At 40.7% G+C, this 24,108-nt stretch overlaps 1 protein-coding gene and 1 non-coding gene across 2 annotated transcripts in view; both read right to left on the reverse strand.

Moving 5' to 3' along the window:
* The window catches only part of gw (trinucleotide repeat containing adaptor protein gawky), a 238,672-nt gene that overhangs the window by 76,269 nt on the left and 138,295 nt on the right, over positions 1–24,108 (reverse strand). The window contains 3 exon segments of the mRNA XM_080274238.1: positions 2,280–2,404; positions 2,441–2,537; positions 9,390–9,464. Coding sequence (XP_080130364.1) covers positions 2,280–2,404; positions 2,441–2,537; positions 9,390–9,464 — 297 coding nt within the window.
* Positions 15,658–15,776, reverse strand: LOC145402379 (5S ribosomal RNA). The gene has a single exon (XR_013897736.1). It is a non-coding gene; the product is annotated as a 5S ribosomal RNA (ribosomal RNA).

The following is a 24,108-nucleotide window of genomic DNA, read 5'->3' on the forward strand; positions in this document are numbered from 1 at the left end:
ACCGCACATCTGGTAATGAGGCAGCCAAGCAGTCCCGCTATTTCTCTCTGAGGTTGAGAGAAAACGGCTGTGACTGCGTTTGCTGGGATGACTGAGTTAGAATCCTCACACCTCGCACCAGACTGAATGTCGTATCATTGGATTTTCGAGATCATATATCTAAAATAGTCCCAAATTTACCCAGGTCGTATCATCGGTTTCCCATATATTGAGTGGTCGTATAACAGGACTTGCCTCTAAGGTACTCCCTCCCTTTTTGCGAGGGCTAAGTCACAGAGATTCCAGCAAACACCAATATTAAAGAATACTGGTCAGGCCCCCCCAAAGCCCCCAAATAAGCCATACAGAAAAAAGTAAACCTATATGGTATTATGATTGCCTAATAACCCTCTGCATTGCCTGAAAACATCATCAGACATTAGACCATATACTGTACTGTATATGAATTTTCATGACTCAGACTAACAATAATTGTCAGTATAATGCTATTAACCACAAAGTATTTTCCTTGCCTCTTTCCTCACACTCTGTAAGCCCACTACTGTTCTTAAACACCTCAACAGCTGTATTTGTATTTAGCATCCACCAGTAAGTTGTTTGGGAAAATAATTTTGCATTCAATTACTTAAAAGTGGAAATACACGACTATAACTACATATGAGGCATCGCACATCCAAAGGCTGAAAGCAACAAACCAAGTTTGCCGCAAATCGCTTCCGAAGTCCAACAATAGTAAAATTTCCACAGGTTTTTGGAGCATGTAGCACTTTATGACTAGATGCCCTTCCTGATGTCTACCAGCGACCCTTGGATGGGCTCGAACCTCCTACCCTTCAGTCAGAATGTTCTAACCCACTGAGCCGTGGCTCCTACAACCAGCTAGGTGACAGGAAAGTGCTACCTCTCCTGGCATGGCAGCTTACCTGGGTGGGGCGCATACCCATGGTTTTTCGGTCCAGAGTCAGGCGCTCTACCACTGAGCCACCATGCCCTCCCCCCAAAAAAAATCAGGAAAAAAGGCTGAACAATGCTTAGGAGGAAAGCACCATCCCAGGTGAGCACTCGAGTACGAGAGGCTTCAGGGTACTGTATGTTTACATTAATATAAAGGGGTGGACATTACTAGACTTTATAAACATGACTAACTAACATTAACTTAGTAAGGATGCCGCAGGAAGTGTCTCATGGTTAAAACTGTTAATGTTGTTAAAAGTATTAGTGTTATCATGGTTATGGCTTCACTGTCCATACTGCCGAGTGGATATTCCACCTATGGACAAGCAAAAACTTCCCAGCGATTACTTGACTGCCGACAGTCGCGTGTAGTACTTCTTTTTCTATGGCTTATAAACCTTAATGCTAGTGCCAAAAGGCAGAAAGCGACATCACAGTGTTAATGTGTAGTGTCTGAGGGTGCAGTAGATGTGAAAAAACAGGTTTGAGATGGTGTGGCACTTTCCACCTTTGGATGGGTAACACCTCGTATCTTTCATTGCTGCCTTGCTTTCATCAGCAGGCAATCAGATGACTGTTGTTTAAGCCTTTTGATGCATCTGGTGTGATGGAATCATACCATGCTCCTTAGTGTGTGCATATCTAACTCACAGAATGCTTAGTTTACGGTTTGTTTATAATATATTTATGATAATGCACGCTTATCTAAGTATGCATTATTGCTATCATGTAGGAGCATTGAAATCTTGTAGTGATGCAATATGTTTGTGTGTGCAGGCAAGTGTATGTGAAACAAATGGAAAAGGGTGTTGGTGGTTACATCATAATTACTATGGTGCAGCCCATGAGCGAAAGGCAAGGGGAACTGGAGTGCAGGCCATGTGAGAAAGTGTGGAATGGGATGTACGAGCAAGAACAACTTGTCGTAAGGAACCCCATCAATGCTTTCCAGCACTTCTCAGGTGTTTTTAAAGAAAAACTATCAGCTCTCCACGAATTACAGAACCTGGCAAGAGGAGGCCCCATAAAGAGAGAGGGACTACTGTAATGAAAACTGATACATAAACACAGGAAGCTATCAATATGGAGCAAAGTGAAGTGAGCCATGTTTCCATTCACTTATCATTCAAACATTACAAGGTTTGGAGTCTGCCTCATATGTAAAAGTCTACAGCACTGCACAATTCATTTAACCAAACCACACTCACAAATCCTGTGGGGTCAAACTACTCCAATAACAAAGAAGTTAAAAAGGGTTGCAATCATTCTAATACTTAATAAAACTAAACAAAATACAAACTAAAAAGAAGTTCCACACAGTTTACCTGTGAGGTGTAGGGGAGGTGAGGGCCAGGGGGAAAGCGCTGTTGTGGAAAGTTAGGATTGTTGATATCAAAAGGCGCTGTGTGGTCATCCAAGGGTGGGTTGGAGCGCCACGCATCACCTGCACCTGCACCCACACCCACACCCACACCCACACCCACACCCACACCTCCACCTGCCCCACGGCTAGCCAGCTCCATCAGGGTGTCCTCCAGACCCCCAATATTGTTGTTGCGAAGAGCAGCCTCAATGTCCTCTTTCTGGTGATACAAATTGAGGTTCAAGCTTAGTCTGCTGTGAAGATGACATGAAAGTGGGTTGGCAAGAGGATAGGAGATAGTCAGCAACAATGGTAGCAAAGGGAAAGGAGAAGGAAACCATCAAGGGATGAGAATACAGAAGTGGGAGAACAGTGAAAGGAAACGAACAAAATGAAAAGTCGTAAGAAAGGGAGGAGAAGAGGGGGCCGAGGGAAGAAATGGAGAAGGGGAGCAGAGAAGCACGAAGTCCAGAAAGAAAGAGAGAGAGAGAGAGAGAGAGAGAGAGAGAGAGAGAGATAAGATGCATGAAAGTGAGTAAAAGTGAAAAAAATGAGATGAACATAGTCATACATTGTGTGTGTGTGTATGTGTGTGTGTGTGTGAGAGAGAGAGAGAGAGAGAGAGAGAGAGAGAGAGAGAGAGAGAGAGAGATAAGCTGAGTGAAAGGGAGGAAGGAAGTGAAAACAGAGAGATAAGATACATACTGTATATATTCATTGTGTGTGTGTGTGTGTGTGTGTGTGTGTGTGTGTGTTTTAAAGGAGAACAGAAGTGGATGGGGCAGGGATGAGGAATACAGAAGGGAATGGGAAAAAAAGAAGGAAATGGGAAAAAAAAAAAGAAGGAAAATGGAAAAGAGTGATACAGTGGGAATAGAAAGATGGAGGAAAGTAGGAGGACTGCAAAGAGAGGATAAACGGTAGAAAAAAAGAAAGAGGGTAAGCAGATAAGAAAGGGAAAGGGGAAGAATGAATAAGAAGGGGATAATGGAAGTGAGTGGAAGAAGAGGGCAACTAAAGAATAAGGAAGATATAAATTCCTTGAGTCAGACGACATTTTTAATGTTTATTCTTGCTATCTCCAGACTTGTTTTGACATGACTTTTCAAACTGGAGGGGTTGGATATACCTGCCACTAACCCCTGAACTTCTATATTTCATACTGAATAAAATCATTTGGAGATAGGAAAAATAAACTAAAATCAAGTCATCCTACTTAATAAATTTTCCATGGTAGAAAAAAAATATAAAATAAAATGCAAGAAAGAAGGGGAAAGAACTTTGATAAAGAAAAAAATCAGAAAAGACTGAAAAGGATACAGGAAAAATGACAAAACAGACTTAAGAAAACACTTGGATAGGTTAAAAAATGACAAACCAGACTGAAAAGCTTGGATAGAGAAAATGGAGACTGGAGAAAAAAAAAAAAAAAAATCCAAAGAAAAAAATTCAAGGCCAAGATCACACACCAAATAATACTAAAAACTATAAATAAATAAAATATTGAGCACCTGCAACTCAGAAGATAAAAAATTTGGAAAGGGTAAAAAATTTTTGCCCAAAATGCATGTATGTATATATGTATATACAGTATATATAAATATATATATATATATATATATATATATATATATATACACACACACACAGAAATACACGAGGTGTGACGAAATAAAAACAGGCTGCTAATCACTTGATTCAGCAGCCACACAGTAATGAAGTACATCATAGTGTTGCCTAACATCTCAGCACTGTACAAGAAAAGCAGCACTTCAATTAACCTATTATCTTTCTTTTCACAGGTGGTTTTGTTGCTCCTAACAAGTGCCCTCCGTCACAGAAAGAGCCTTGAGCAATTGATCAACATCAAGTTCTTGACTAACTTGGGAAAACACCAGCAGAAACCCTTGCCATGCTGAAGGATGTGTTCGGAGAGGAAACGAGGTCCCGTACACATGTCTATGAATGGCACAAGAAGTTCAGGATGGGGTAGGGTGACGTAGAGGATGACCAAAACCAGGACGTCCCTCAGCAACAAGAAATGATGCCAACATCCAGAAGGTCAAGGAACTGGTGCTGAGTGATTGCAGACTGACAATCAGAATCATGGATGAGCAACTGGGATTGAATAGGGAGTCAGTGAGGTCCCTCTTATCGAAAGATTTGGGCATGCGAAAGATTTGTGCAAAGTTGGTGCCCAAACTGCTCTCTGAGGACCAAAAGACCTGCCGTGTGGATGTGTCATGGGACACTTTGGAGCAGCTGAAGGACAACCTAGAGTTCCTGGATAGCGTTGTCACTGGAAATGAGACCTAAGTCTTTCAGTACAACCCCGAGACCAAGCGGCAGTTTTTCCCACGTTAGCCAAGAACTTGATGTTAATCCTTTGCTCTAGGCTCATTCTGTGACAGGAATTTGACAGAGGCTACAAAACCACCTGTGAAAAGAAAGATAATAGGTTAATTAAAGTGCTGCTTTTCTCATACAGTGCTGAGATGTTGGGCAACACTATGATGTACTTCATTACTGTGTGGCTGCTGAATAGTGTGATTAGCAGCCAAAGTCTTGTTTCTTTTTTGTCGCACCTCGTGTGTGTGTGTGTGTGTGTGTGTGTGTATATATATATATATATATATATATATATATAAAAGACCCTAAAACTATTATAAAGGCTAAAAAATCCAAATTACCAAAAACTGAAAATGATAAGCAATTGGAAAGACAAAACCAAGTGCAAAAAAAATAAATAAATAAATAAAAAATAAGAAAAAAAACAGACATCAAAATAGTTTTAAACATGATCAATAATTCAGAAAACAAGTGAGGCATAAATTTCAAGGTGGTTTGAGAGAGAGAGAGAGAGAGAGAGAGAGAGAGAGAGAGAGAGAGAGAGAGAGAGAGAGAGAGAGAGAGAGAGAGGGGGGGGTAAAACTTATGATACATAGAACAAACAACAAACACTAGTAAAAGGCAATATTAAAAGATCAGCAAAGAACTGATACTAAACTTATTTAACTGAAGGATATTTCCCAGCTCAATGAAATGAAAGAACCACCACTGAAACTTGCAGAAATGGAGTAAACTGGACAACAACATACAGCTGCAAATTGTAAATGCAGAGGATTTGACACCATCAGAATCCTATGATGCACAATATTGAATAAAATCATCTTGTGTTAGCCAAAATAATGAGACCACAAGATGCTTTAAACTTACAGCATCTCCGTTATCCCTCTCATGGGCAGGATAATAGGAGATGCCGCATTAAGCCCATAACAAGACACAGATATTACATACCGCCAGAATTTTTAATTTCCGATTTTATTTTCCGGCAATGTAGAATGCTCCCATATGGGTGTTTTTTTCATAATAATGTTATGTAAAAATTTTTCTCATTCATTTAAGGAGAGTACCATGCCTAAAAATGAGGTCATAAAATACTTTGTGATGCTGTTCGAATCTTATGTGGCTTTGGCAATATACATCAGGGGATGAAGAACTGTTGGTTTTACACGCATGTATGGTTATGTGTTGATTTATACTTTTATTCAAATACTCCCACTGGTCACCAGCAAATGTATTAAAAGAAAAAAAAATAATGTTTTCATCAAACAGACTGCGGTTCCTACAGACAAACATCGCAGGGTCAATGGAACAAACTTTCTTGGCAAAGAATCTATGATTCATCTCTCAACTCACGCATGCCGAAACTTTTCACTATCCGAGAAGCAAATAATGGTTAATATATGTCTAAAGTACTGTTATTTGGAGATGATATGCAAAATATGGCTTATATTTCACAAGGACCAACCATTATAACCACTGCTAGAATCTGTTATGTATTGGGGGGTGAGTTGGGGGGAGGGGAGTCAAATGGTGGGTGACAGAGTGACTTGGAGGCGTTTTGTCTGCGGCCACCCTTTGCGGGATTAGGGCGTCGGGCTATAGATAGATAGACAACTAAGGTGCTATACAGTATTTGTATTCCTCTTTATATGAACTCACACCAACGTAAATTCATGGATTTTGCTGTCGTATCAAATTAGCAGATGTATTTGCTGGAGAAAAAAAAAAAAAAAAAAATGAATTCGGTCTCAGCTCCAGAGCTCCCAGGTGCCAGGCGTACGAGTGTTTGTCAACGGACTTTTGTCAACATTCTATATGACACACTCTATGTGTGTCATGGCTGACTGCAGATCAGACTCAAGAAAGAATGGTGCAAGAGATGTCAGGGGCTGGGGTAAGTTCCCATCTGCCAACAAAGAACCAAGAAGAAGAAAAGACTGGGAAACATATGAGAAAACAGGTGGCTGTGTTCTGATCTGTAGAGCATGTCGTATCGCAGGCAGCGACTATCTGGTGAAACTAACTTTTTTTTCTTTTAATACCTTTGCTGGTGACCACTAGGAGTATTTAAATAAAAGTATAACTCAAGAAATAGTCATACATGTACGACTGATAAATCTTCATCTCTTGATGTATAAAGCCAACCCAGTAACACATTCAAACAACATCACAAAGTATTTTGTGACCTCATTATTAGGCACAGGGCTCATCTTATGTGAATGAGGAAAGTTAGTACATTACATTATGAAAGAACACCTGTATGTGAGCATTCTGCATTGCCCACAAAAGAAAACTGGAAATCTGAAATTCTGGCGGTACAGTATGTAGTATCTGTACCTTGCTGCAAATGCTCCCATTCTAGTACTCTATTCTACCTAACATCAAACAATTTTATTCAACTAATTCACAGGAACCTGAGTGTGTTCAACAACTTGGTAAATGCACTTATATAAAACTCTGAAAACCTAAGCTGAACTAATTTAAAGCAACTTGAAAATCAATACTGAAAGGAATTAAACAATATGATCAAAGGTGCAACATCTAATGGCAAAAATGTTACACATGAAAAGACCTACAGAACCACTTCTGCACACACATTAGCAATAAACTGGTTTATTATTCTTAAACAAACAAATCACTCTACCTTCATATAGTTAACACCAAATCTTCAGAACAAATTTGGCATTATACAGCTCCCATTGTAATTATGCAATACAATAATTTTGTCGACCAGGTCGTATGTCACATTATTAAAAATGCACTTAAAAATACATCAGCAATCTAACCGTATGGCTTAAGTTGATAATAAGTATGATCATGCATTTTGTAGGTCCTTTCGTAATATTTTTAAGCAATACATGTCCAACCTATATTGCTGATAAAACAGTGGCAAAGTTTACCGACAAACTATAATACTTTCGTATATACTTTCAGCCACAATGAAAAACAATACACATACGTTAGGTGCTGTTGTCATGGTCCCCAGCTCACAAGGACATGAACCTGATGACTGAATATGCACTTTGTAAGTACAATACTAAGTGGGAGCCAAATACTGCCAAATGCCGAGAAATTCTGGTAAAAAATCAGTGCACTCATTGGTCATGTGAGGGACAGAGAGAGAAAAGAAAAGAAGACAAGTGACCTGGTCAGGGGGAGATGCAATTAGGCGAAGGGAAGACAAGAACAGGTGCAGGCAAGAAGAGAATAACTAGATGGGGGGTGACATGTTTATGTACATAAAATGTATCCACACACACACACACACACATACACACACACACACACACACGCACAATGTAAACCTTCACCTCCCACCAATACAGATCAGGACAGCAACAAATCACAATGTCTGACAAATAACAAAAAAGCAATGTTTGCAATCGACAACCTTAATTTAATAGTAAGGAAATACTCACATTACTTTCAAACTACAACTCGAAGCACCAATCCAGGGGGGGAGGGGAATCTTTCCAATCTACAAAATTAACCCAAAGATGATGAGGTGTCACTTCTAAGCTGATGTTAGTAAATTTATGACATCTAGGGTTCATCCCGTCATCAGAAGGTCAGTGAAGACTGTTTAATCCTTAGATGACAAGGCACCATTCAAACTGAATAAAATAGTCTAGAAGTGCAAATATAAAACTCATGAGATCTGTCATCATCATTTGGTTAATGCTCATTCCATGCCATTCCCTGTCAAAGTAAAACACTAGCTTCACAACAGCCAACTTTGGCAACTTGATGCTCTCCTGATGTGCAGATTACATGTGAAATCCCAACAGATTAAAAAAAAGTACAGTATGCATACGTGAAACACTCATGGACATTAAAAAATGAAAAGATGTTTACATAAGGGGGGGGGGGGTAATACTGCAAACAGCCACCCTGCACACATTACAAACTGCCCGTTAGATATGGTTACACAAAAATAATGAAGTGAGAAGAAGCATGGAAAACAATGCAGTGCTTCCCACAGTCAGCTGAGGAGGGGAAAAAGACATGGGAGGCTAGGAAGGGAAGAAGCGCGGATTTTTGTCTGCCATGAGAAACATGGCATTGCACTAGTATATCATTTTATATACTGTACTGTATTTTTTCTGTGCGGTGACACGAGGGTCAAACCACCAAACTCATCTCTTGGCTACCCTGCGAGTCATTTGCACTTCCCTACACTGTGTCATTTCTCAACAACATCTGGTACTCTACAGGAACATACAGTATTCAAAGGAAGAAATCATTATTAAACCTTTTATCCCTAGGAATTACAGAAAGCATATAATGGATTCTGCAATCCCTATTCAACAACATATTTTTACTTTTGCCATTACATTCTGAACTGTCCATGGAAAAACTTTCAATTTCATAATCATCACTTTCAAAATTCAGGATGTAATTTACAATTCTGAGAATGTAATTAAACATAGCAGAAATAATTTCAATAATTCAACTGTTGATATAAAATGAATTCCTGTCAACTCTGTGGTGAAAACAGCACCAAATTTAATACAGTAACTTTGGAGAAATTATCAATCAAAATCAATCCATGAAGAGATAACTTTAGGCATTAAAATCAATTCTGGAGTGATGATGATTTTGATAAAGCAGCTTCAAAAATTTATCCAAATGACTGATGCAATTTTAGTGTTTATTGTGCTACCAAATGACTGAGATTCCAACAGAGAGAATAGTGAGAGCAAACAGGGCTTGGCTAGTGTCTCACCTTGTAGCCCATCTCCAGGAGGATACGAAAGTGCTTGTTGTTGTAGATAATGTCTTTTGAGAGACCCTTATGGACCTGGCGACGAAAATCAAGACCCGGGAATGAGCAACTGTGCAACGAGAGGAGGAGGAGGGGGGGGAAATATGGGGAGGAAGGAGAGGGGAAGGCAGTGATAGTGGTGGTCGTGGTGGTTGTGAGTAGTCATAGTTGTGGTAGTGGTGAACTGCTCTCAGCATCAATGCATATAGTTCTACATATACATTGTGGCTGTGGCATAGTAAATTAATCTGTGCATGAGCTGGTGTGTGCATGTGGTTTGGGTAACAGTAGTATGGTAGTAGTAGTAGTAGTAGTAGTAGTTGCAGTAGTAGTAACAGCCACAGTGATGGTAGTAGTAATAGTAATGGTTGTAGCAGTATTAAATCACATTTTAATATTTCCCATTTGGTACCATGACCACCCTTGTCATCATATGAACACCCAAGCCTTAGGGACCACAAATTCAACCACTGCCATGCTTTGATAAGGATATGGAGGCTGGCATTTGCTCTCTCTCTCTCTCTCTCTCTCTCTCTCTCTCTCTCTCTCTCTCAATGATACACAATGCAATAAAAAAATATATATATATATATATATATATATATATATATATATATATATATATGGGATCACAAACTTGCACATGACCAAAAAGTCTAAAGGACCTAATGAGCATTTTTGGGATTTCTGCTTTAGTCACTCAACCCCTGATAGCAAATGAAGTATAATAACAGATCTATCTCTAGAGTAACCCTTTCAATCCAGTGACGATTTTCATTATATTCTTGCTATCTCCTGACAATTTTTTTCAGCAGTGCAGACATTGTTTGAACAGGAGACACTATATATAGTCTTACTGACCCAATCCCTTAAGAGGTTTCCTTAAAGCTAAATAAAATTACCTATATGTATATGTATATGTATGTATGAAAGTAGGTTTAAGTACTGTATGTATACTGTATTCTGTAATGGTTTGCGTACGCAAACACCTGACAGTGGCAGGCAGATCTAATATGCACATTCAAGCCATGTTTTATGGGTTCTGAAAGGCAGCTGATTTGCAAGGCTGGGGAACACCACTCTATCACTGTAACAGAGATTTGCCCCTATCCAATGCTTCATGCAGGGGTAAAGATGTGAAAGGCTCTAAGTGCAGGGTGAGAGGTGCATGTGGAAAATGTTTTACAGTGGTTGTTTTTATAAATGAGGGAGTCCATGTATGTCATCTAGGGAGATTCGACAATTTTGCAAAACACGTGAAATCACATGAAAAGACATAGTACTGCACCCTCTCAAAGATCTGCCCTGGGTGATATAGCAAGAATAAATCAATAAACATGTTGCCAGACTGAATGGATTAATGGCAGTTGCACCAAGAGTGAATAAAAGAGTAACAGTCACTGAAGTAACACCCTTACGGTGTTCTGGTACTACTCTAGCAATTACTTAAGAGCCATAACAAAAGTCTGAAGTAACTTGTAAACATGCTATTAAACTGACACATGCAAGCAATCAGTTCTGTTGGCCTGAGATGCAGCAGCTGTTAGTCAAGGGCTCCGCTTAGTCAAACATGAGAGTCATTTGGCAAGAACAAGCTCACACCTGCCTGTACTGACACCAACATTTTTTCTCGGGTACACAGAACTTCTAACTAACCCCTTCAGTCTGATGACACTAAAGTTTATTCTTGCTATTTCAAGATGATTTTACTCAACTTACAAGAGTCCCCTAGTAGTGAATGGGGTAATGGAGGCTGTATCTAATCCTTTCAGTTCAGTCTCCCCTATGCTGAAAAAAACTGACTGGACACTGCAAGAATACATCAAAACTGTCACCCTACTAATGTGGTACACGATGAGCAATTAACATACTCTTAATGACATCTTTCACATTTATTCATTACTGCTAGATGATTTAACTCAGCTTAGGGAGATTTTTCATACATGGACAGTCAGATACAACCTTCAAAAATTTCTTCACTAAACAGGTCCTCCTTTCTGATTAACAAAATCTGGGGGTAACAAAACAAAAAATTATTACTCAGACTGAAGAGGATAAAGAGGATACTCATTTTCAATTAATCTTGGTATACACAATCACTAAATATTTGTTAGCAATAAATGAGTGAATACCTAAACTGATAAGTTATGGACAAATTACGATGCCTGGTGGATATCAGTTCAGGGTAGTGTAAATTACTCCACACACACACACACACACACACACACACACACACACACAAAGATCAGAAGGCACACAGAGTCACAGCCACAGATACAAGCAACTGCAGGTACACGTGTAGACTCATCAACATACACTTCTCAAGTCAAGGTGCACATCAGTCAAGCAGGTCATATGCTAACTATGTGAGAACAAGACTGTCCTTCACGGAAACGGGGGTTTGGAAGTCTAAGACGTATTAATTCATGCCACACAATTATGACCAAATAGATACAATACTGTACATCTATCTAACATAGATGAAATGCAAGATGCACACATTCCTTTGGCAAAATACTGTGTAAAAGCTAAATATCATTACAGTATATACAATCAATAGAAAAACTCTCATCTATGAAAACATCTCCAAAGAACGTACGCCAGGTTTCCTCCAAAAAAATCTACTACCATTTCAAATCCAATCACAGTAACCTCATAGTGTTAATCTCACTCTGAAAGCAACAAGTACTTTTATGCAACATCTTACCATACATAAACTACCTTCCAAGAAGTATGACAACCTTTAAAACTATGAAACCTTACTCGTGTGTGTGTGTGTGTGTGTGTGTGTGTGTGTGTGTGTGTGTGTGTGTGTGTGTCTGTGTGTGTGTGTGTGTGTGTGTGTAAATAAATCAAGTTTCTGCATGATGACATAGTAAATACTATCCAACCTTTGCACCCTACGAAATATCCTCACACACACACAAAGGAGTATGCCCCTGGCAACATCCTTGGAGCAACATCTTTCTACCTTTCACCCATTTTTTTCCTACTTTTAATATCACTATATTCAGTGTCTTTCTTGTTATCCCACAATAAGGTGTTGGCTTGATCAATGAACAGTAGCTCTGTTAGGCCTCAAAAAACATTCTGGCCTTTGATATCACGATTACTTTCTGCAAAAACAGCCTGAAGTTACTATACTTAACTCATCGCCAAAAGATGACAAAAGCTACACAGGTGTTTTTGGTGTTTATGTATAGGGAAAAACATACTGATTATGTTCTTAGTTTTTTACAGTACCACTTCCATTATTTTAAAGAGTGAGGGGGGGGGGGTGAATCTGCCCTTGTCTGGGAGACCTCTGAAAACTTTTTGCTCCAGTTGCAAAAGTTAAGAATCACCCACATACCCATACATTCAAAGCATTACACTGGAAAGACAGTCACACCAACAGTCTTTCCATCAGCATCTAAATGACTCTAGATGGTGGCAAGAACGTTGAAAACTTTCAGTGCCAGATTTAGCACACCTGGCCACCAAACAAAATAAGCTGTAATGAAGGGTCAAAGTATACACACACATATATACATATACACATTAATACTTACAACTACATACATCCTACAAGTGTAGAATTTGGGGGGTTTAAGTTTACATTAGCTCACTGACTAAAAAATTAAGGACCATCTTTTTGCAGGCATAAAAGGCTCACTAGAACCTATTCCTTAGTTACATATTTTGCATAATGCACCTTACTATTCTCTTGTGTTGTTTATATCTTCTCAATACCATCATAGTTTCCAAAAATAATGCAACATAATATCAACCTGCATACCTGTCATATGCATACTGAATACAAACTGGTTAAAGGAGAGGTCCTATAGTCTCCTTTACCCCCAAAAATATGGTCCAATTCTTTACTACATTAGATCACTGACTTCCCAAACTCTTATATTACCTCTGCCTGTTGCAAATACCACCATGGGAAAACAATGACCTATCTACACTAGGACCCCTGTGTCCTTGGGTATGAAACCTGCAACCCTTACTTAAGAAGTTTTCCAACTGCAACTTAGTTCAGGCGTTGCAATAAAAAATATCATTACTATAAGGCATGTCCACTCATCACAGACTGTAAAACCACCTCATACTTTTACCCACTGTCTGTAAGTTGCTGTGACTCAGTAATATTATAGTCATCCTCATATCTGTATTTATATTTAGTATAAAATAAACAATGGTACTGATACTAATAAAATTATGTATGTTCCACAACATGAGACCAACTAACTAATGACGACTAGCCTTTACAAATGAGGATACACTTCTTTAAGTACAGTAAAATTCCAATTTTACGGATATGCAATTTTCCAAATACAGTATACCGATTCTTCAATATGAATGCAAAATGCATTAATAATGATTTAAAATGCAGTTAAACTTCAGTTGAATCTCACGGTATTTATATGCAAGGCACGGCTGCTACTCACGCTAACATTAGCAGCAATACTTGGTGGATAATGCTTCCTGGAGGTTGCTTTCGGTTTATGAACTAAACCCTGTGAGTGCAGAAATACCTCTGGGGTTATTTTGCTTCCAAAACAGGCTTTTCCTCCATTATTTCTAGTTAGTAAAATCTGGATCTCTATATTTATCAAGGCTATTCTACCAAAATGACCACAGGATTCACCATCAACATTTATTTAAAAGAAGACAGTTACTTATGCAATTAACATGAAAGTGGAAATTTCCCAACATCTAGCTGAGATGGTTTGTCAAGTCAACTGAGAAAGGAGCGTCAATAACTACGTAGCAGTGTCCAAAAGCATTTCAGTCTTTAAGTAAATAATGTGATGTATTCTGCAGTATTCAGTGATTACTGCTCAGTACAGTACAGTACAGTACAGTCTCCATACAACAAGAAAAAACAGGTCATGTAAAATCTTGTGCTTAATCAAGTTCAAGCTAAAATGTGACATATATTTACGTGTAAATTGGGGACTAGCTTCTGGGAACCTCAAACATTTCCTTAAAAATATATACCAACGTCCGCCTTAGATGCTTATGAAAGTACGTTTCCAAAGAATCTCACCAAATGTACTGTACACATCAGTGCATCCTAACCTAACCTAACCGCAAGGTTTTGCCCCCCTCCCCCATGCCCCATAATTTTAAACACCTAGGACTGCCACAAAGCCTAACCTTGAAAGCCCCCAATACCAATCAAGCAAAAACTTCTAGCCTAATCAACCCATGAAAGATCACTGTCCAGCATCATTTTGAGGGTAAGTACGTTTGTTGCGTTTAGTCATAAAATACTAACTGCACAGCTAATCATTTTTTAAGAGATCATTAGTCATCAATAACAAAAGAAAAGTACAATGAATTTTTCACAACGAATCTATCAGCATAGAGTGACTATGCACAACTTCTACAGTAAACATGAGTGCAGTACAGTAATCCTGAAAAATAAACATCAACCAAGCAGTATTAAGTTAACACACATTTTAAAAAATGAACTCACATAATTATCTTCCCTAGATTCTTATGTCAACACACAATTATCTACACTTCAAATTTTCTAATTCCATCAGCTCATGACAAAAGTCAGTAACTAAACCCAGTTCACATTCACTGCACTAAATGTGAAAGCAAAAAATTCCTGAATTTCACTGCTCCCTCATCATTAACCTCTTTAGTTTTTATCACTTTTCAACGAAGAGCCTATCCCGATTGTAAACATACCTGACTCATTCCTCTGAACAGTCCAAATGCTACTCTCTCTCACACATTAGGCTCCCACACCACATGCTACTTCATCCAATATTATTACTTTTCCTATGGAATAAATGCATTTTGTGCGCTCTTAGCACTTTCACTGCAAGGAGAAGCACCTCATAGTTTGGAACCAAACGATCAGTTCCGAGATGAATTGAGGAGCAAGAAAAATGCTTCACAGCATAATGACAGTTAACACAACAAGGCTGTGGCATGCAAGTATACGACATGGGTCACATGAGTGGTCTTTGGTCATGGAATCCCAGCAGCAAGTGACAAAAGCATAATGCATGGGTTGTAAACAAACATGACCATCTGAAAATCCAATACCTAAACACACTCACTTTATTTCTCCTGCATTATTGAGTGACACTACTGTGTTATTCATTCATTCATTGCCAGACGCCATGTATCCCAAATGGGGTGGCCAAGGGCTTAGAGTTAATTGTTTTACAGGGAGGGGCACTAATCCTCCACCAACCCCACTTGACACGTAGGGACAACGTTATGCCAACAGCATCTGGTGTTCCCAGGCGGTCACCCATTCAAGTACTAACCAGACCCAACGTTGCTTAACTTCGCTGATCGGACGGGAAGCGGTGTACTCAACGTGGCATGGCCGTTTATCAAATAATTAAATGAGAAATTAAGTGCTCATGTTACTGTAAGTGTATTACTTCCCTCTGTCTTAAGTCATGACTCCACTATACTGCAATTATTTGGTCTGTTAGTATCAGATCAACATCAGTGACGTACTTTGGTACTGCATGTGTAAAATATAAAAAATACAGCAGATGATGATTGTTAACTCTGAACAATGATCAGATGTTAATGAACCAGGTGCCATAACCATTAAACTTCTTGAACATATAAAATTACTTCTCATGCTTTTATCTTCTCAGTACCAAACACTTCAAAACCAAGCTACAGTGAACAATAGCAGGAAAATGAGACACATGCACACATATTTTTCTGACCATTATTCACTGACGTAGAGAGAGATTTATATTAACCCATACAGTACTAACAGGATCGATCGATCCTTTTTCAGGATTTCGCTAGATGCCTCATGTGATCGATAGAGGAGCCTTTGTAAAAAACTGCAGACACTAGGCTTCAGCCTGATTGTACGTATATCGATGCAAACCAATGAGAACTAAGTCCTGAGCAGGGAGGGGGGAGGATCTGGGCCCCTAACCATGGTGGGGGGGTGATTCCCCCACCATCCTCTCTTAACCTTCCTCTACCCCAATACCTTTGTTCCCTCTCCCCCTCCCTTGCCTCTGACCTCCTCCTGCTCCCTCCCTCCCCCTCCCCCACCATCCTCCATCACACCACCGTGGTTCCCCCCCTTTTCCCCCCTCCCTGTCTCCCTGGGGAGGGTTATATCTCCGCTACCCACCTTCCACAACCCAGTACTCCCTCTCTGCCTGTCCTCTTCGTCTTGTGGTGTCTCCCACCTCTATATCCCTGTACCATCCTTCCTGGCCTCTCCCCTCCCCACCTCCACCCCCCACCCTCTGTAGTATGCTGTCTGCTTACCCCCCCCCCCGCCTAGAGTGTTATACGTCGTTGTCACTATTCATGTCACATGTTTTCATTCAATACCACAGTACTGTTTGTATAATTGCATACAATGATGCATGAAATATAGAATGTATGTTTTTTATTTTGACAGCTACACAGCTATGAGGGAAGAGGACAAGGGGAGGGAACAAGTGTTGGGAGTGAGTGACGAATACCGATATATTTTGAATGCTTTTGTTGGGGGGGGGGGGAGCTGGAAAATTCTGAAGGGGGGTAGCTCTAGCTTTTTATCCCCTGAAATTCTTACAGCTACTTGATTTGACAGCTCTGTGGGAAAGGGAGGGGGAGGAAAGCATGACTGGGGAGGGGATGGTGGAGTGTGTAACACCTTTTTTTTTTTTTTTTTTTTTTTTTTTTTTTTTTGACAGCTACACAGCTATGAGGGAAGGGGATGGGGGTTGGGAAGGTGAGGGGAGAAGTGTTGGGGGAGAAGGATGTTGGAAGTGCATGAGGAACACTGGTATAATTATTGTGCATGCTACTGTTTGGAGAAAAAGGAAAATTCTGAAGGGTGGAGGCAGGGGATAGTGGGGTAGGGAGGAGGGGAGTAAGAGAAAGGGGGATGATGGAAGTGGATGAGGAAGGTCATGGGAGGGGAGAAATGGGGTGGGGGTGCACAGAAAACTGGAGTAGCCCTTCCTGGAAGGGTAACTTTTTTCAACTTATGACAGGCTATAGCTTGTGAACCAGTTGGTCTAAAATGCTCTGGTCTGCAGCATAAGGTGTGTTAATTCAAGCTCTAAACCTCTGGCATAAAACTTTTTACTTCTATAAGAGTCGAATAATCAGCTCCATATGCAGTAAAACCTCGACATAACAGACTTCAATAGACCAGAATTCGCTTTCATCGAACTTAAGGAGCTATCTATCTGTCTATTGCCTGACACCATAATCCCGTAAGGGGTGGCCATTTGACTTTGAGTTATTGGTTTGACGGGGAGGGGCACTAACCCTCCACCAACCCACTTGTTGACACGTAGAGAACTACTGGACTAAATTCCTATACTGTATATTGAAAAAATTCCGATAAAGCCAGAAGCAGTCCAGACTGTCTAACCACTTCAGCTATGTTCACCACAATAAGGTAAATAAAAGACATGTTTATTAGTGTATAGTACAATTATATATATTATACCATGTGATTAATGTAGTGAAGTTATAATGCAGTACAGTACCACAATGGTAGTCAAAACGGTTTTAAAACCACTCATGCAATCTGGACTGTCTGATATATCGGAGAAAGTCCAGAATAACGGGGAAGTCCAGAAGTCGCTTTTATTGGAATTTCGCATTTTTCGGAATGGTTTGGGCCCCAATTAGTCCGTTGTAGTGAGGTCTTACCGTACAGGTTTTCAGGGAAGTTCGGTCGATTGAATTGCATATCCTAGGGGTTAAGAACTCCCAAGATCTTAGAAGAATGAGGTTCCAAAACAAGTACTGAAATACTGCCACTAAAATACACTTCAGAACAGTATTGCACATTCCGATCTCTTACTGTTACACACGCAAAAATTCATACTATGCAGAATCTTTCCTTAATGTGGTAAAGCATGTAGTTATTGAATATCAGTTTCTTCATTTTTCTTGGCGTCAGTTTTCCAACAAAACATGCTTCGATGCAAGTTTATGCATGTGCCAATCAAAACAAGAGGTATTGTAGGTAGGAGGACTAGTGGGCCCTGGGAACAGGCTGTGAAGGCTATGCCCAGAGTGTGACATATTTTATGCATACATACATATATATATATATATATATATATATATATATATATACTGTATATATATACACCAGTACATATATACACATACACACACACACACACAGTCAATCCTCAGTAAGTTGGACACACATAACTCGGATCCCCATACAAGTCGGAGGAGGTCACTAAGCAGGCATCTGAAAAATTCAAAGTTGCACTGCACCCATTCCATTAAAAAATCCCGCCCCACCACTTGCACAGTGGAGTTTACCTGGCACCAAACTCTCGCTGTTTACACTGTGAGCAGTCACACAGTCATGTGTGATACAGTTTCCTGCTACTGTACTCTTGTGTTGCAGTATTTTCTTAATTTTGTCAGGATTTACCTATCCAACTAAGTCATCTCACGGTGCTTCGAAGTCTGGGAGTCGTAAGGAAAATGAAAATTAATGTGACTGAGTATTGCACAGAAAGTTGAGCTAATTAAAAAACTTGCGGCTGGTGTTTTCGTGGCCAAAATTTGTGAGGAATATGGCGTGAAAAAAACAAACTGTGTCAGATATCAGAAAGCAAAAGGAAAAATATCAAGCATATGCTTTGGAGTATTGTTTAGAAGGATATGTATCGGAAACTGACAGTACAGGTAGGAAGCGTATGCACTTGTCTGATGTGCAGGATACGGACGAAGCTGTGATTAAGTGGTGTAGGGGACAGCATGCAGCTGGGATGAATGTGCGTGGATTGGAAATCACTGCTGCTGCTGAGAAATTAGCAAGATATATGGGCAAAAAAAAATTTCAAGGCTAGTAGCGGGTGGCTGTGGTGTTTTCGTAGGAGGCCTGGCTAGGTGAATCGTAAGCTTCATGGTGAAGCTGCAAGCGCTCATACTGGTGCTGTGGAGCCATTTCGCCTTAAATTAAAGGAACTGATGCAAAGTGGAAATCTAGACCATGCTGAAATATATAATGCAGATGAAGGCAGTTTTTTTTTTTAAGGTCACTGCCTGCAAATACTCAGGCATAAAAGAACGAGGAAAGGACCCCAGGAAAGCAGCAGCAAAAGAAGCAATTGTCTATGTTAGTCAGTGCAGATGCCAATGGAACTTATCGACTGAAGGCTGTGGTGTGTGTTAAATCAGCCAAACCCTGGGCACTGAAAGACATAATGCACAAGCTTCCCATGCATTACTACCACTCTAGAGCTGGTTGGTTTACCACAGCCATTTTTCAACATTGGTTCCACCACTACTTTGTCCCTGAGCTGAGAAGATTCCAGGGGTCAGAGCTGAATAGGGAGCCAGAAGAAGTCCGGTCATTGCTAATCCTGGATAATGCCCACGCTCACCCTCAAGCTGATGTTTTGGATAACATGGATGGTCAAATTTGGGCCATGTTCCTCCCTCTGAACACCACCAGCCTTATCCAGCCTATGGACCAAGGCGTAACTGTATCTGCAAAGCGGGCCTATCAGCACAAGTACCTGGAGGAGGTTCTTGCCGTGGTGGAGGAGGAGAAAGATGTGGATGAGGACACTCAAGGGCAGAGGTCAGTGGATAACATCTGGGCATATAACATCAGGTCTGCCATCTTCAACTCTGCTTCAGCTTGGAAGGAGGTAAAGGTGACTATCTATCTATTGCCAGATGCCTCAATCCCGTTTGGGGTGGCCATAAACAAATCGCCTCCACGTTGCCCTGTCCCCCACCATTTCACTGCCCTGCTCCCAACTCACACCCCCCTCTCTCATATACCTCTCCACCCCATCCCTCCATCTCATCCTCGGCCTCCCCCTCTCTTTTCCCCCCTCCACCTCACTCACATACACTCTCTTTGTCAGTCTCTCACCCTCCATCCTCTCCACATGGCCACACCACCTCTGTGTGTTCCTCATAACGCTTCCTATCACATCCATATCCACACCACAACGCTCCTTTATACCCTCACTCGTCAGCCTGTCTCTCCATGTGACTCCACAGGCTCCTCTTAAATAACTCATTTCCACTGACAACTTTAATAAATGCCTAGAAAAAATAATCTGAGGACACCAACCCAAACTTAAACTTTGAAGGTTTTGAGGCAGAAGATTTCCACTGCATACTGCACAGGGCCAGGGAAACTGAAGCCACTCTCCAGGATGTGGAGGAATGGCTGGATGTAAATGACAGCAAGCTTAGATATGAAATTCGGACGGAGGAGGAAAATGCAGCATCTGTGATGGAGGGAGAAGCGGCAACAATGCAACAGGAGGAGGAAGACAAACCCCTCACTCCTCCCGTGATGAAGCTGTCCAAGGTGCATCAAGCTTTGGACAAAATTGTACAGTGGGTGGACCATAGTAATGACCATCAGGTTCAGGCTTTTTATCATCACCTAAGAGCCTTTCAGGAGGTGGTTATCAGGAAGCAATACACCACAGGAAAGCACATGAAAATAGACACTTTCTTCTGTTGGCTGGCTGAACCCGCCATCTCTCCCTCAACATCCTCTGCTGAGGCCCATCCACCATCACCACAGCCTTCAACCTCTGCTGGGGCCCATCCGCCATCACAACAGCCTTCAACCTCTGCTGAGGCCCATCTACCATCACCACAGCCTTTAACCTCTGCCAAGGCCTATCTGCCCTCCAGGTCTTCAACCTCCACAGTTGGTGAAATAGAAATGAACGACAGCTCGTCATCCTCAGAGTAATTCCAGCTCTGGGGATGCCACTAACCACATGGGAATATTCCTCATATCATTGCTCATCTCTCAGTATGTAACGTCATGTAAAACATTTTCCTTTGCACAAATGTCATAAATGTAATGTTAACAGACATCATAGTTTTAATATATTGTACTCTGGTGTGTCTTAATACTTGTGTGCATGAAAATGTGATGATTTATGTGGATTTAGAGTACAAACCCGTGTAGGTTGGACAACTGCATAACTCAGACCGAGTTACCCCCCAATTAGTCTGAGTTACCGGGGCTTGACTGTGTGTGTGTGTGTGCGTGTGTGTGTGTGTGTATATATATATATATATATATATATATATATACATATATATGTATGTGTATATATATATATATATATATATATACATATATATATATATATATATACACACACACAGTACCCTCGCGTCCAACACGCGTTAGTCCAGCACGATTCACTTCCAGCACGGAGAGCAAATAATTATTATTATTTAATACGATTTAATTACTGCAACACGAGTGTGTTAGCATAACACGCACAGAGCTCCGAGAAGTGGGCGAAATCCGCAGAGTTCACCTCCAGCACGATCACCCCCGGTCCAACACGGTCATACTGGACATTCCCATGATGATGATAGCCAATGAAAACTTCTGATCAAGTAGCCTTCCCCGCCCGCTATCATGACGTGATCGTGATGCCACCCAATTAAATACGCTTCTGCTGTCATGTGATGTTTTGTTTAAATTTCTCCCGCCACAACGCCACTCAGTCGCATAATTCGCATTGGAAGGTGCTTTTTTCTTGCTGCATTTTCTGCCCTTGTTACTGCATTTTACCTTGCTCACGATGCCTAGGAAGCCTTCTGAGAACCCCAAGAAGCGTCGGCACCTCCCTCAGGCCACCAAGCTAGAAAGCATCGAGAGGAAGAAGAAAGGGGAGAGGAAAGTTGACATTGCCAAGGCCTATGACATGAATGAAGCCAACGTGAGGACCATAATAAAAAACCAAGACAAGATCCTGGCAGCCGAAGGCTATCACACGGCACTTCATACCAGGTTTGCCAAGGATACGACGGTAAATCGGAACGGTAACGTGGTAAAATTGCCGACGATACCACAGGCATTTGGAATTCATCTGGATGGATTCCTGACGAGGATACGACAGGCAAAACAGTGTGACCAAAACCCAGGCGACTTGACAGAGAATGTATTGTACTACAGCACTGAACATTTAGTCTGACAATGAATACATATTAATATTTTAGAATAAATATCAATCGTTTTGAAACCCTTCTCATCGGCGTGTGTACCAGTTTATAAACAAAGTTGCTTCTCCTTTTTCTCTACCAAGTCAGCGACAGCGATCACTTTCCACAGTCACAAAACGGGGCTCTGGCAACAGTGTGAGAAGCATGCCCTTTGCCGAGGATTACAGAGTGCTAGGACAGGCAGAAGCAGGACCATCCATGGCTGTGGACGAAGATAGTGATTCTGAGTGTGATTTCGAAGGATTTATGAGGGAGGTTGAGGAGGAGCAACAGCCATTACCCGCTAGTGATGCCAGCAGCCATCCTCCGGGGACCCAGCAGGACTACCTACAGCCATGGATACCACCTTCCATTCCCAGCAAGCCCACCAACACTATCCTAAAAGGTTAGTTAGTTATTCATAGCACAGTACCATTTATTATAATTACAACAGTACCAATATATGTATAGGTATATGGTAGGTATTTAGGGTGACTTTTCCTAGGGTTGCTGACATAATTCATTTTTCCCCACAAGCTCTATTGTTAGTCGAACACGTTTTTGGTCCAACACGTGACCCATGCATGACAATATTACCGGACGCGAGGGTACTGCATATATATATATATATATATATATATATATATATATACACACACACACACACACACACACACACACAGTTATCTCGCTTAAAGTGCGTGAATATGGGTGACACAGCCTGTCACACTTTATAAATTCACACTTTGTGAAGCATAGGATCCCATGTTAAAATGGATTTATGGGCGACACATCCTGAAATTCTGTATATTGATTCACCAATACCTATCCCTAACTAAAATTCAAAAGGTAAACTTACAATAGTAACATGCAAGATTAATAATGTACATTTATCATGAAAATTCAAGACCTTACCAGCATTGTACAGAGGGTAGATAATGCGAAGTATTGTTGTGGTACCCGAGGCCGTACCATGGAGGCTCAATCAAAACACTCACAGCTGTTCTGCACGGGCCTCAACCCATGCCTCACTATCACTCTCATCACTACTAATGGGGTGTTGGCTCTCTCTCTCTCTCTCTCTCTCTCTCTCTTTTTTTTTTTTTTTTTGGAAAGAATGGTTTCTGGGCTCTTGGCCCTTGGTTCCTTCTTTCTCGCATACATGTGAAAAATCCTTTTGGTAATGAATTATTCTGAATCATTACCAATTGAATTTTTCATTACCAGATTGCCCCACATTTGGTAATGAAAAATACCAAATGGCAACCCTGGTGACTGCACCAGTGATTAACAAATGCTCTTAAAGCACAGTATTGTGTGGCCAGTTTTATGGAATGCACATCTTAGTTTGCACTAGGTTAGGTGCTGCCTATTGCTGCTCCAGGAAACCCTCAAAGTCCGGGTCAGACACTGCAGACATTACGTCATCATCCCACTGCTGTGGCCACCACTCACTCACACTCCAGCTACACCCCACCACATATACTCACCAGCCACACCCTGACCCATCGCACACTACAAATTATGCTCGCGAGTTGCAAGAGCATACCGTATTTGCCTCAATTTTTCATGCCCGTCTCACATTGCAAGTAGCAAACGCACTTTCTAAAAAATTAATTGTCAGACCTCCACCGCACATAAGGCAAGACGCACTTTAGGTGAGATGACTGTATATTATTCATTAATCTAATCCAATGTTGTCCCATGAGGAGCAGAGGAGCCTGGGGCTAGG

Source organism: Coenobita brevimanus, chromosome 57 (genome assembly GCF_032717465.1).
Source record: "Coenobita brevimanus isolate Jiangsu-jjx chromosome 57, ASM3271746v2, whole genome shotgun sequence".
In the NCBI taxonomy this organism is placed as follows: Eukaryota; Metazoa; Arthropoda; class Malacostraca; order Decapoda; family Coenobitidae; genus Coenobita; species Coenobita brevimanus.